Source organism: Leptidea sinapis, chromosome 20, assembly GCF_905404315.1.
Source record: "Leptidea sinapis chromosome 20, ilLepSina1.1, whole genome shotgun sequence".
In the NCBI taxonomy this organism is placed as follows: Eukaryota; Metazoa; Arthropoda; class Insecta; order Lepidoptera; family Pieridae; genus Leptidea; species Leptidea sinapis.
In genome coordinates this window covers 13,415,398-13,428,467 of record NC_066284.1, presented here as the reverse complement: position 1 = coordinate 13,428,467, position 13,070 = coordinate 13,415,398, and the positions used below count along the sequence as shown (strand labels likewise).

At 40.9% G+C, this 13,070-nt stretch overlaps 1 protein-coding gene across 25 annotated transcripts in view; it reads left to right on the top strand.

Annotated features, from left to right (window-relative positions):
- LOC126970079 (catenin delta-2) overlaps positions 1–13,070 on the top strand; it is a 122,470-nt gene that overhangs the window by 69,999 nt on the left and 39,401 nt on the right. For 6 of the 25 annotated variants that reach the window (XR_007730530.1, XR_007730531.1, XR_007730532.1 and 3 more), the window contains exons 3-5: positions 3,816–3,927; positions 11,580–11,702; positions 11,823–11,942. Coding sequence is in view for 22 of the 25 variants with exons in the window: in XM_050815768.1 (XP_050671725.1) it covers positions 3,816–3,927; positions 11,580–11,702; positions 11,823–11,942 (355 nt within the window). In the remaining 3 variants the exon portion in view is untranslated. Of the gene's footprint in view, positions 1–3,815; positions 3,928–4,011; positions 4,031–4,114; positions 4,134–4,217; positions 4,237–4,320; positions 4,340–4,423; positions 4,443–4,526; positions 4,546–4,629; positions 4,649–4,732; positions 4,752–4,835; positions 4,855–4,938; positions 4,958–5,041; positions 5,061–5,144; positions 5,164–5,247; positions 5,267–5,350; positions 5,370–5,453; positions 5,473–5,556; positions 5,576–5,659; positions 5,679–5,762; positions 5,782–5,865; positions 5,885–11,579; positions 11,703–11,822; positions 11,943–13,070 lie in introns of those variants that run through there. The other 19 variants (XM_050815789.1, XM_050815788.1, XM_050815787.1 and 16 more) reach the window with 19 other exon arrangements.

Genomic DNA, 13,070 nt, shown 5'->3' with positions numbered 1-13,070 from the left:
GTCAGCTACGTTTTTTTTATGGAAAAGGAGTACAACGAGCGTATCTGTCACCTGGTGTTAAGTGATCACCGCCACCCACATTCACTTGCAACACCGGTACCCATGTGGTCGTCCTGGAAACACCGCACAAGGAACCTCATTCCACAGCTTTGTAGTACGTGGAACGTTATGTGTTGTTTATTAATATAAACGTGGTACCGCTAAGAGGTATAGATATAATTTGTGCTTTGCTTAGTTTCAATCGAAGATTTTCAGCTTATTGGAATTCAGTCTATATGCGCTCTACTATAGTTTAGATGTGTTTTGTTATGCGACCGACCGATGAACGCGTAATGTACGCGTACGTATTTTATATTTTTGGAATCATTGCTTTATTTAATATGTTTGCCTTTATGAATTTGAACGTTAATAAAATATTGAATTGACGTATGAATTTTGAACTCTCTCTCACACTACGGCTTGCGTATAGCGCTACTCACTCGCACCTATACATAACTTTTTAAATCACCTGGCAGGTAGAAAGTCCCACTAAAATGACCTGTCTTTTTGGGAACATTATGATTTGTCATAAATAATGCCCTATAAAAATTTCAAGTTGCCTCAAATACATTTTTTGCATATTTTTGCACGCGCCTGGGAATGTAAAAACCCCGACTAAATTGTCTGGCTTAATTTTTTTTGATTATTTAGCCCCCCTATTCACCAGCCAGGTCTGCAGTTCCGAGTTGGGGTATATCAGGAGAGGTATAGACCAAGTTTTCAGCTTGCCTCAAATACCTATCCAAAAATTGGTACCAGTTCTCGGACCAATAGATCACATTGGTCTCAGTAAAACAGGGCTGCACTGAACTGGACCAAAGCCACCATACCGGTTAAGTCTTTATAGGAGTGACAGAACGAGCATACGATCTGAGTTATTATCATATACGACACCGATCCCATTCCTCTGCGCTCGTCATTCTGAACCAGAACACAGTACAGATTCACTATTATTTTGCAGCAGAAATAAGTGTGGTGGCAGTTGAAACTTCCGTTATGCAGTAGGTTAGAACGGTTGACTCTCACCACAGAGCCCCCGGGTGAAGGCCAATGTTCACCCGTCACGTATCACACACCATCAGGTCACTCGTATGTGTATGTATGATCGTGTCTTCCATAACAAACCGGTGGCCCGTATTGTACAAGTATACTGCTAGTAATTGATAAACATTACGTCATTAATAATGTACCGCCGTTACAAATCTTCAAGCACAGAAGAGATTAGAAAAGTGAAGCTAAATCGTGCAATTTGAACTTCATAACTTTGTTGAACAAAGGTCTATTTAAAAGCCATAACAACTTAATTAGGTAAGGTGAACCATCTCTAAGAAATCTCTTTGGGCCTTTATGGCATAATATATCACAAATGGAATATAATTAAATTTATTTACCATGGGGAGTGACAATAACATAACATATTGCAACAATACTTGGTAAACGTCATGAAGCTACATCAGTTCATAAAATATCAATGGTAAAACTCGCAGCCCATTTTTTAAATGACATAACAACTTAGCCTTACTTAACATTATATTAGATAATATTAAGTGGCCTGCGCAGAATCAGACAAGAACCATTTATCTATCATTTGATTTTAGAATATTTATTCTTTCAGAATAAAAATTCAGTTACTGAATACTTAAACTAACATGATACATATTATGTTAAGCGGCATATCCTAGTGTATACTGCACATAATTTTAGTCATAATATTTTAAGTTACAATAATTATCTATTAACAAAGTTTCAGTAAATACTAATTAGGTAGTTACATTAATATCAAAATAGGTGGGTAAAGTTTAAATTGTATGTTGAATTAGTGCTCAGTGAGTCCTAGTATATTAATTATAAAGACATATGAAGGAGCCCTCTAGCTGTAACTGTTGTACTATGATAGATATCGTGTCAGAATTAAGCGGAAATCGGCATTGGCTCTATTAGGGTTCGAAATAATTGAAAAATTAAAACTCGTGACCCGGTCCCGTTCACGACACGACCAATCGTAATTGGATTTCCTATTTGATTTGCGCTGTCCAGTCATTGATGTGTTGTTTCAGTGTGCTTTACTTGTTTGTGAGCGAGAGTGTGCTTTTGACTTTGTATAATATTCATTATGTTAAAAGGTACATAAGGTATAACGATTTGAAATCAAACGAAAAGTTTTTATAGTTGCTTCTATTGGTTATATTTCTATCATAAAACATATTTGCTTGGTAAAAGAGCGATTTATTCGTTCAATGCGATCCCTGCGGTATTCTGCCCGCGGGGTTCCAGATAACGCTACCGAATTCAAGTGTAATGCGGATTAATGAATTAAATAATACAATTTTAGGTTTTGATTTCTTAAAACATTTAGTTGGTCGTATTTTGAACTCTAACATTCTAGAAGCCTTACTGGTTATATTACGATAATATAGTATAAAGGTGAGTTTCATATCTAGCGTTAACCTCAAGTCTCTCACCACAGTGACTTTCACCAATTGTTCATCTTTAATGACATAAGTTGTGGATAGAGGATTCTTACTTTTGGTAAATGCAGTATGGTAACATTTAGAAGCGTTCAAACATTTTATTTAAATGACACCACATCTGAACACGCGTCATATCTCTTTGCAATAATGCTTTATGACCAATATTTCTTTAGACAGTTTCATATCATCAGCGTATAATGAATATGTACTGTGTTCGATAAAACAGACTAAGTCATTAATAAACAACGCAAACAAAACTGGGCCAAGATGGGAACCCTGGGGAACTCAGCAGTAATGGTAGTGACTCGATGCCATTGATTGATATAAACTCCTTGACTTCTTTTTGTTATGTAAGAACCAAGCCACTTAAGTAACCCTCCACCTATTCCATACACGCAAACAATATTTTTTAACGCTTTTCAAGCGCATTTGCCAAATTATCGACGTCCTCAAATAGATTGGTTTCGATAGACCTTTTGATACAGAAACCATGCTGAGTTAAATGCTTATGCATCATGCTTAAGTACTGTTTACAATATGATGCAAGAATAGGACAGAGTACTCGTTTCGTATGCGCTTAGAAAAGTATAGTTCCTGGACTTTTATTTATTGTAAAGAATAAATTTTGTGACATTATTGTGATAGTTAACTGCGCCAATTTCATTTATATTCATATTCTCTACTGATTTTTTTAAGCTATTCATGTTATTGATAAAATTAGTTTCTACCTTTACAGCCTAAGCTGTAATCACTAATGATGTCATGTCTACTAGAGTATCTTTTGTGACTGTGTTTTCCGCAAAGGTTGTGATATTTCTTTTTAAATAATATATAACTTGTGTTTTACCAAACCGTTACTGTCGGTGACTTCAGCATGGAGTTAGTAATGCCGGATGAACCACGTAGTAAGTTTAGCAATTGCTAAGGGCCCCGCGTCAAAGGGCATATATAAATCCACTCATTTAAGCCTCAGCATATTTTAAAGTGAAACTTTATTTAGATAATACAAATATTAATATCACAAAAACGTGAAACGTTACAACTTATTCTACTAATATAATCCACAACAGACTCTGGGTAACCGACTGCTTTCAAAATATATGAAGGGCTCTTTGGAAGCATTAGCTACGGGCCCCGCGCTTGCCGAATCCGACACTGGGAGTTAGTATTGCAGAGAGATGAGGACTTTATTCCTCAGGAAAGTCTCTGAAAACTTTTTCCATTGTGCAAATATTTTGGTAGACAAGTTGTGTTGTGTTATGTCAGTGACGTCACGTGCGGTACTAACCACGCCTCTGTCCGCAGAGCCGGCGGGGCGGAGGGCGCGCAGCACAGCCCGGCGCCGCGCTCCGACGTCTCCGCCGAGGACGCCGAGCTGGCGGCCGCGCTGGCGCACCAGCACCACCTCGCCATGCAGGTGAGACCGCCGTCTGGATGTGTGTATGTCGGAGGGTCGCAGACCAGCCCGGCGCCGCGCTCCTCCGAGCTGGCGGCCGCACCAGCACCACCTCGCCATGCAGGTGAGACCGCCGTCTGGATGTGTGTATGTCGGAGGGTCGCAGACCAGCCCGGCGCCGCGCTCCTCCGAGCTGGCGGCCGCACCAGCACCACCTCGCCATGCAGGTGAGACCGCCGTCTGGATGTGTGTATGTCGGAGGGTCGCAGACCAGCCCGGCGCCGCGCTCCTCCGAGCTGGCGGCCGCACCAGCACCACCTCGCCATGCAGGTGAGACCGCCGTCTGGATGTGTGTATGTCGGAGGGTCGCAGACCAGCCCGGCGCCGCGCTCCTCCGAGCTGGCGGCCGCACCAGCACCACCTCGCCATGCAGGTGAGACCGCCGTCTGGATGTGTGTATGTCGGAGGGTCGCAGACCAGCCCGGCGCCGCGCTCCTCCGAGCTGGCGGCCGCACCAGCACCACCTCGCCATGCAGGTGAGACCGCCGTCTGGATGTGTGTATGTCGGAGGGTCGCAGACCAGCCCGGCGCCGCGCTCCTCCGAGCTGGCGGCCGCACCAGCACCACCTCGCCATGCAGGTGAGACCGCCGTCTGGATGTGTGTATGTCGGAGGGTCGCAGACCAGCCCGGCGCCGCGCTCCTCCGAGCTGGCGGCCGCACCAGCACCACCTCGCCATGCAGGTGAGACCGCCGTCTGGATGTGTGTATGTCGGAGGGTCGCAGACCAGCCCGGCGCCGCGCTCCTCCGAGCTGGCGGCCGCACCAGCACCACCTCGCCATGCAGGTGAGACCGCCGTCTGGATGTGTGTATGTCGGAGGGTCGCAGACCAGCCCGGCGCCGCGCTCCTCCGAGCTGGCGGCCGCACCAGCACCACCTCGCCATGCAGGTGAGACCGCCGTCTGGATGTGTGTATGTCGGAGGGTCGCAGACCAGCCCGGCGCCGCGCTCCTCCGAGCTGGCGGCCGCACCAGCACCACCTCGCCATGCAGGTGAGACCGCCGTCTGGATGTGTGTATGTCGGAGGGTCGCAGACCAGCCCGGCGCCGCGCTCCTCCGAGCTGGCGGCCGCACCAGCACCACCTCGCCATGCAGGTGAGACCGCCGTCTGGATGTGTGTATGTCGGAGGGTCGCAGACCAGCCCGGCGCCGCGCTCCTCCGAGCTGGCGGCCGCACCAGCACCACCTCGCCATGCAGGTGAGACCGCCGTCTGGATGTGTGTATGTCGGAGGGTCGCAGACCAGCCCGGCGCCGCGCTCCTCCGAGCTGGCGGCCGCACCAGCACCACCTCGCCATGCAGGTGAGACCGCCGTCTGGATGTGTGTATGTCGGAGGGTCGCAGACCAGCCCGGCGCCGCGCTCCTCCGAGCTGGCGGCCGCACCAGCACCACCTCGCCATGCAGGTGAGACCGCCGTCTGGATGTGTGTATGTCGGAGGGTCGCAGACCAGCCCGGCGCCGCGCTCCTCCGAGCTGGCGGCCGCACCAGCACCACCTCGCCATGCAGGTGAGACCGCCGTCTGGATGTGTGTATGTCGGAGGGTCGCAGACCAGCCCGGCGCCGCGCTCCTCCGAGCTGGCGGCCGCACCAGCACCACCTCGCCATGCAGGTGAGACCGCCGTCTGGATGTGTGTATGTCGGAGGGTCGCAGACCAGCCCGGCGCCGCGCTCCTCCGAGCTGGCGGCCGCACCAGCACCACCTCGCCATGCAGGTGAGACCGCCGTCTGGATGTGTGTATGTCGGAGGGTCGCAGACCAGCCCGGCGCCGCGCTCCTCCGAGCTGGCGGCCGCACCAGCACCACCTCGCCATGCAGGTGAGACCGCCGTCTGGATGTGTGTATGTCGGAGGGTCGCAGACCAGCCCGGCGCCGCGCTCCTCCGAGCTGGCGGCCGCACCAGCACCACCTCGCCATGCAGGTGAGACCGCCGTCTGGATGTGTGTATGTCGGAGGGTCGCATTTGAGGGTATTTGTCCTGGTGTTTGAGAGATGAAATAAATTATTAGAGCGTGTAGCACGGGCTCGTATATGAAAATCTATTAAATGAAGCAATTCTGAGGATATGATTTCACTTGTACATATTTTTCTCAGAGTGACTAATTCAATTAAACTCCGTCGCTGGCTTAACGAAAGAATATTTAATTGTTTTAAGAGATTCTTGTAGTGGTTTCGACGTCCACCCAAGCGAAAGTTTAGGATACGCAAGAATTTCTTTTGTATCATCTCGACCTGATGGTCATATACCTTATACAGCGGATTCCATATTGGGGTGACATATTCAAGCTGCGACAGCACAAGTGTTCGATAAAGATAGATATATGTATCTTTATCTTTAAATATCTTAGAGACGCTTGTAATAAAGCCTAACATACGATATGCATTATTCGCTATGTGATCAATGTGGTCATTAAGTGTCAACTTGGCATCAAGGTATTCCCCAAGATCACGAATACAGGTAATTGTTTCAAGTTCTTGATCGCCTAGTGTAAATCTCGTTTCAATTTTGTTTTTGTTTTTCGTAAAAGAGATATGCTTACATTTAGTGTAACTTAAAAATAGTTGTTACTTTTGCAATAGACATCTAACCTATTCAAGTCTTCCTGCATAAGCAGGACATCATTGAAGTCAACAATGTGGGAATACAATTTTAAATCATCTGCATGTAATAAAAACTTACAAGAATTAAAGCAATCAGAGATGTCATTAATAAAAAGTGTGAAAAGCAATGGACTGAGTATAGAGCCTTGAGGTACGCCTGACGTTACGTTAACTGTAGGGGAGATGAAACCATTAATAACTACCTACTAAGTACTATTGTACTCGGGCACTAAGGTAAGCAGCAAACCAACGCAAGAGGTTACCTTTTATACCGTTGTATGATATTTTTTTAATAACAGTAGGTGGTCCACCTTGTCAAATGCCTTTTGGAAATCTGTGTAAACTGTTTCAATTTGGTTTTTATTATCAAGGCCTTTAAATAAATAGTCAGTAAAAACAAGAAGATTTGACAAAGTAGATCTGCCAGCCACGAAACCGTGTTGCTGTTCTATGATTGTGTGTTTTAGCTTTGTGTATACGACTTGGAGTACCAGTTTCTCAATTTTTTTTGGAATAGATGACAGTATAGAGATCGGACGATAATTTGCGACTTGATTTTTTGCTCCTGCTTTAAATATAGGCGTTATATAAGCTATCTTCCAGATACTAGGAAAGTAACCAGAGGATAAACATTTATTAAATATATTAAACATTTATTGTGTACTGGTTTAGCGCCAATAATTTATTGTTAAATAGTCATAAAACCAAATATATTCAATTTACCGCGCCAAATGTCAAAGATGTAGATGCGAATATTTTATTAAACGGAGAGGTAATACCAGTGGAATCTGCTGTATTTCTTGGTATTACTCTTGATTCCAAATTGCAATGGGGTTGCCCCATATTGAAGGTTGGCGAATTGGCTAACTTCTGCAGCATATGCGGTTAAGAAAATTAGACGGTTAACTGACATAGATACGGCGCGACTAGTATACTTTAGTTATTTTCATAGTATTATGTCCTATGGTATATTACTATGGGGTAGTGCGGCCGATAATTAATACCATCTTTGTGCTGCAGAAGAGGGCTATTCGCGCGATTTATAACCTAGGTCCTAGAGAAAAAACATTTCTGCAGGCATATTTGAAATACTACCTCGTTGTTGTTTGACAAAAGACCAAAACTTTATAGGATTTTTAAAAATTGCTTTTTCAGTATTATTTATATAATTGGAATAACAAGATGAAATCATGGAATCGACCCGCTTACTACATAATTTTGCTTCTATCTTATCCCTAGAATTTTTATATATCTTATACTTTTTGCGAACCACGTGTGAACCTCAATGGATATATAAGGTTACGAGTTTTAAATTTCGTTAAAATTTATTCGATGACGGAGTATAACAATTTATAAAATTTAGCAACGGCAACATTGACATCTTCAATAGGTAAGAGCTCTGATATCCAATTAATTATTTTCAACTCTGCAACAACTAGAGAATAGTTTGCTTTTCTAAAATTATTATTACAAATTTCTTTGTTTATATTCGTACAATACGAATATGATAAATTTGTGTCTATGTCTACATTTAATGCTGGATGATGAGGATCGAGTTTGCTCAATGGGCTCCCACAATGTTCTATAGATATACCTTCAAAGTTACAGAGTATTAAACCTAATAATCTATTGTTCTGATTTCTTACATCATTATACTGAACCAAGATGCTTAAGGACATAAAATCGATTAAACGGTATCCTAAATTACGGTTATAATTAATTGGTAGCAAATAAGAGGAGCTGCTACTATAAGATTTCCAGTCGATAAATCCCAGATTAAAGTCACCTAAGATGATGATTTTGCCAGAATAAGACTGGATTACGTAACTACAATTGTCTAGAATATAATCTAGTGTGGTGGCCGTAACCGGAGGGGGTAAGTAAAGTGTACAGAACAGTATTTCCTTGTAGACTTTATCATTTTCGAAATGACATTTCACTGTGACCCATAAATCTTCGCTGGTGCTTTCGAAATGGTTGACTCTTCTTGAAATCAAATGTTTGGGAACAGCCATAATAACACCTCCTCCATTTGGATGAACTACAAGAACTACGATCTCTCCTGTATACAACATATTTATCTCCAAACAGCTCACTATCGTGAATTCCGTCATCAAACCAAGTTTCTGTTCCAACAATAATATCATAGTTTGATGTCAAGATCGCTAGTTTCACTTCTTTTACTTTGGACTTTATTTAATTTATTTTATGTTATGATGTAGGTACATATGCTACAATGATGGCAAACATTCCCAGAATTCATGGTTTTCTATCTATTTTATACAATTCTTTGACGTATTTCCTCTACTCCATGATGTGATGAGGTTTTTCTTCTACTCCACCTCTACTAAACCATATCGGTGGAACCTCAATATATACCAAATATTAAAATTTAAGTAAAAAAAATTTTTGTCTATATTTAAACATTAACCCATTTTTGTTTAACTGGAATCTTACTAAAATAATCGTGCTGATAGCCCTGGAGGCAACTAATTATTATTGTTAAATAATAATTAGTTGTACCTAACAGACAATTGAAACTTAATTTGAATTCATCGTAATCTCTCTTGTACACAAATACCACAACCATAATATAACATTTTGCTTACTTACACCCTTATCGCCATAGAATAATAACGCTCAGAAACATAGTTCCTGTCAATATAGAAGTAACATTATAATTAATGTGTGCGTGAGCGTCACGTATTAACATTGGCCAACACGCACACAGACAGCCAAATAATGTTGCAAGTGAATAGACATTTCCCTAAATCAGTAAATTGTAAGAAATACTAGATTAGAATAAAGAAAGAGGAAATATATTTCAGAAATTGTTGTGCCACATGGAACTAAAACCGTTGAAATCATTAATTTGCACGGCGTTCATCTTGGATTTAAAAAATGATGCCAAATTCGTTCTCTGCACCCTAGAGAACCTCGGATTCGATATCAATATTGTTGAAATCATAAATTTGCGCGGCGGCCATCTTGGATTTAAAAAAAAATGGCGCGTAACCGAAAATCGTGTCGATTTGCTATAAAATTTCTCTCATACGTCGATAAAGAAGTTTCACTTCAAAAACATACCGACGTATTGAGAACCTCCTCCTTTTTTGAAGTCGGTTAAAAAGAGTGGCCGTTAATGTTCTCTCGATCTCAACTTTTTCCAAACATATTATGGTAAATTCAGTAATTTAAAAGAAATATTTATAGTGACTATTCAAAGCGCTTAGTTTAAGACTAATGTAATTAAGATTGTTTGACTTTGACTTTGAATACTTATAACATCATGTGGCGTGTACGACACATTATAGCCTCCTTTCAATATCTACCAATTAACACAAAAAACTATCCCAGCGGAGGAACTCGGGGTATATAATACTTTCATAGCTGGCAACATATTTTTTTAATGGCGTCTGTTTTGTTTACAAAATATTTTGCTGTTTTGACGAATGTATTAGCTTTAATTAATAGTTGTGAAATAGTATTTAGGTGTGAAATGTGATTTTCTTATCATAATTTTTATTATAAGACGCTTTGTGACATCCTTTCACTGCACAGTTAGTAATTTTTCAATTAAATTTCGCACACTGATTGTCCTGGAAGTTGACAGAATGACACTGACGCTGCGGGAACATATGTGGTCGTAAACGACCACATTGAAACTGCTTCATTTCGCTTGGGCCTACACACGTTCTAAGCGTTATTATTCTATGCTTATCGCATGATGCACGGAAAAGAGCCATACAATCTATAGAAATAAAATTTATTTCGATAAAATTATATCGATATGTACATGCATGCACTTTTTGAGTAGCAAGATATTTTTATTGTTTACATTAATTATTCTAACATAAGTTACATCGATTAAACGTAAAGGTGAATGAACCATACGTCGTAATATTATGATTCATTTTTAATTGAATATCATGCACAACACAAAAAAAAAATTGTATTTAAATCAGAAAATTATGATTACCGATGATAAGAAATTCCTTCGTTGGACATATTTTATTGCGGCTATGATTTCTACAGTCAATATGGCACAATAAGGCATATTTGTATTTTTTTTTAAAGATTTGACTTCAATTGACATCAAATGCTGGTCTCATTTGAGCATCGAGTAGGTACACTTGTACATAATAGTGGCGACAGGGTAACGCCCACATGCCACTTCCACTACTTTTTTTCTGTTCCGTGACATTAAGTATACCTTTTTCGATGTTATTGAAGATAAATTATTTATTTGACTTTTACGTTGCGCCCGCACAACATCTAAATATAAAAGTTTTCAGAATTTTTTTGACGTTTGCGACATTAATAATTTTTTTTGGTTTCTTCGTCCATTATTATCCAGGACAGGCGAAGGGTTCAAGCCAATACAGCCCTATTCGTTGATATTCAATAATTTATTTCACGATTTTTACAATATTGTACTTTCTACAAACCTAGAATAACATATAGATTTGTTTTGTTACGCCAAAGAAGTATAACTTCTTGCGTGCATATATAATAATAGTATACACACATTTTTTTATTTTAGACAGTGGAATTCAGTCGAAACTGCCCATTTTTCTTAGTAAATCAGTAAAATTAAAATTTTTATAATAAGGAACTTCGTTCCTATCCGGTGTCCCACGACACCACACGGTTTTTTTTCAGCCGTGAAGCAGTAATATGTAAGCATTATTTTGTTTCGGTCTGATGGACGCCGTAGCTAATGAAATTACTGAGCAAATGAGACTTATTTAGCATCTTATGTGTCAAGATGACGGGCGCAATTGTAGCGCCACTCAGACTTTTTAGGTGTTTTCAAAAATCCTGAGCACTGCATTGTAACGGACACGGCGTATTAATTACCATCAACTAAACATCCTGCTCGTCTCACCCCTTATTGTCATTAAAAAGAAACAATAAAGGTACCCAACTAATTAACAAGTTTTTTTTGGTATTTTTTAAAATAGCAGCCCATGATTATTTAGTAAGAGTATAGTAGGATGAATAAAATGTTGCAGGCGGGAGATTATGCAGTGGGCGGCGGGCTGGAGGCAGAGTACAGCCAATACGTGTCGTCTGCGGCGGGCCACTACAACCACATGGGACACCTCACTATGGCGCCCTCGCAGAAGTATCCGCACGTATGTTCGCAATTAAGGATTACAAACAATTTATATCGTTCATTTTATTGCACTCACTAACAGTGTGGTGCAGTGTCTGTGACAACACTAATGATGGTGCGCCTGTGTTGTGCCTGCCAGGTGATGGACGGCGTGTCAGTGGGAGCCGGGGTGTACGGGACCTACGGACACTACGGTGCAACTTACCCCGCTCACCCCGCTCAACCCGCCTACCTCGTCGATGCGCCGTATATGACGCAGGTGTGTATTGTAACAGAGGTTTTATTTAAACACACAAATCTTGTAATCACTGTATTTGGGCAGAGTTTCAACTTATAATTCTAAATAAGTAAATAATACTCGAATTCAGCACTATAGAATATATCCGTTCACGGCGTGAATACATTGACAAGTCGACTTATATCCAATTTTAAGTAATAGCAAATTTGAGTTCTGGATTTTTTGCTTTGTATGGGGAAGAAATGAGTAAGTCGATAAACTCACTCATTTTTGGTGTATCACTCTTGTAAATAATTGAACAACTCTGTTGCCTACGAGAAAAATAAGATATCTGGAGGTCTAAATATACAAATATTATTTATTTAAATAACTCAACATGCTAAGTTATTTATGCGAGATACTCGTATTAACTAACAGTACAGCTTGAGATGGTCAGTTGTTCAGATAACCCATAACTGCGTTCCCAAATATACATATTGAGATGTCATGTTATTAACGGCACATAAGTGCGGTGCAATATGTGATAAGTAAATGTATAAATCATTTCCGAAATTTGCCGCTGTACCTAATTAGACAAAGCAATACATAAGATAAGGATAGCTTTAATTTTGGCACTGGCCCCTTCTAAAAAATCAAATAATTTTTTAAAAGCTTCCTCGTCTTTTGACCAATTAAGTTTGTCTTGTACAATTTTTGTTTAATTATTTTAAATATTGTTACTAAATAACACAAATATCTATATACAATGCCGATTCATAAAGCGGTAGATTTTCCAAGAATACAGTTTGAAAATAAAAGTACAAAAATGCATGATTTGGACGAACATTCATTTAACTTTCCATAGCGGCCATGTATCGTTTGTATAAAGAAATTTGCGCAATACCTGTGCCTCTGAAATTGTACAGCCAGTGCCTCCATGATTTTAATTTGTCTTTTAAAAAACCAGCTACAGATACCTACATGTCACACGTGTGACCTTATAAGCACATAGATATCGTTAACACAGGGAGACGAAAACTTCATTTTGTAAGCCGCACTTGAATACCAATCATTAGCTGAAAAAGCATATTCAGAACAAAGGAAGGACAGAGAGGAAGCAAAGAGCAACCCATCCATTCGAGTATTTACATTTGCTCTTCTGAAAACTTC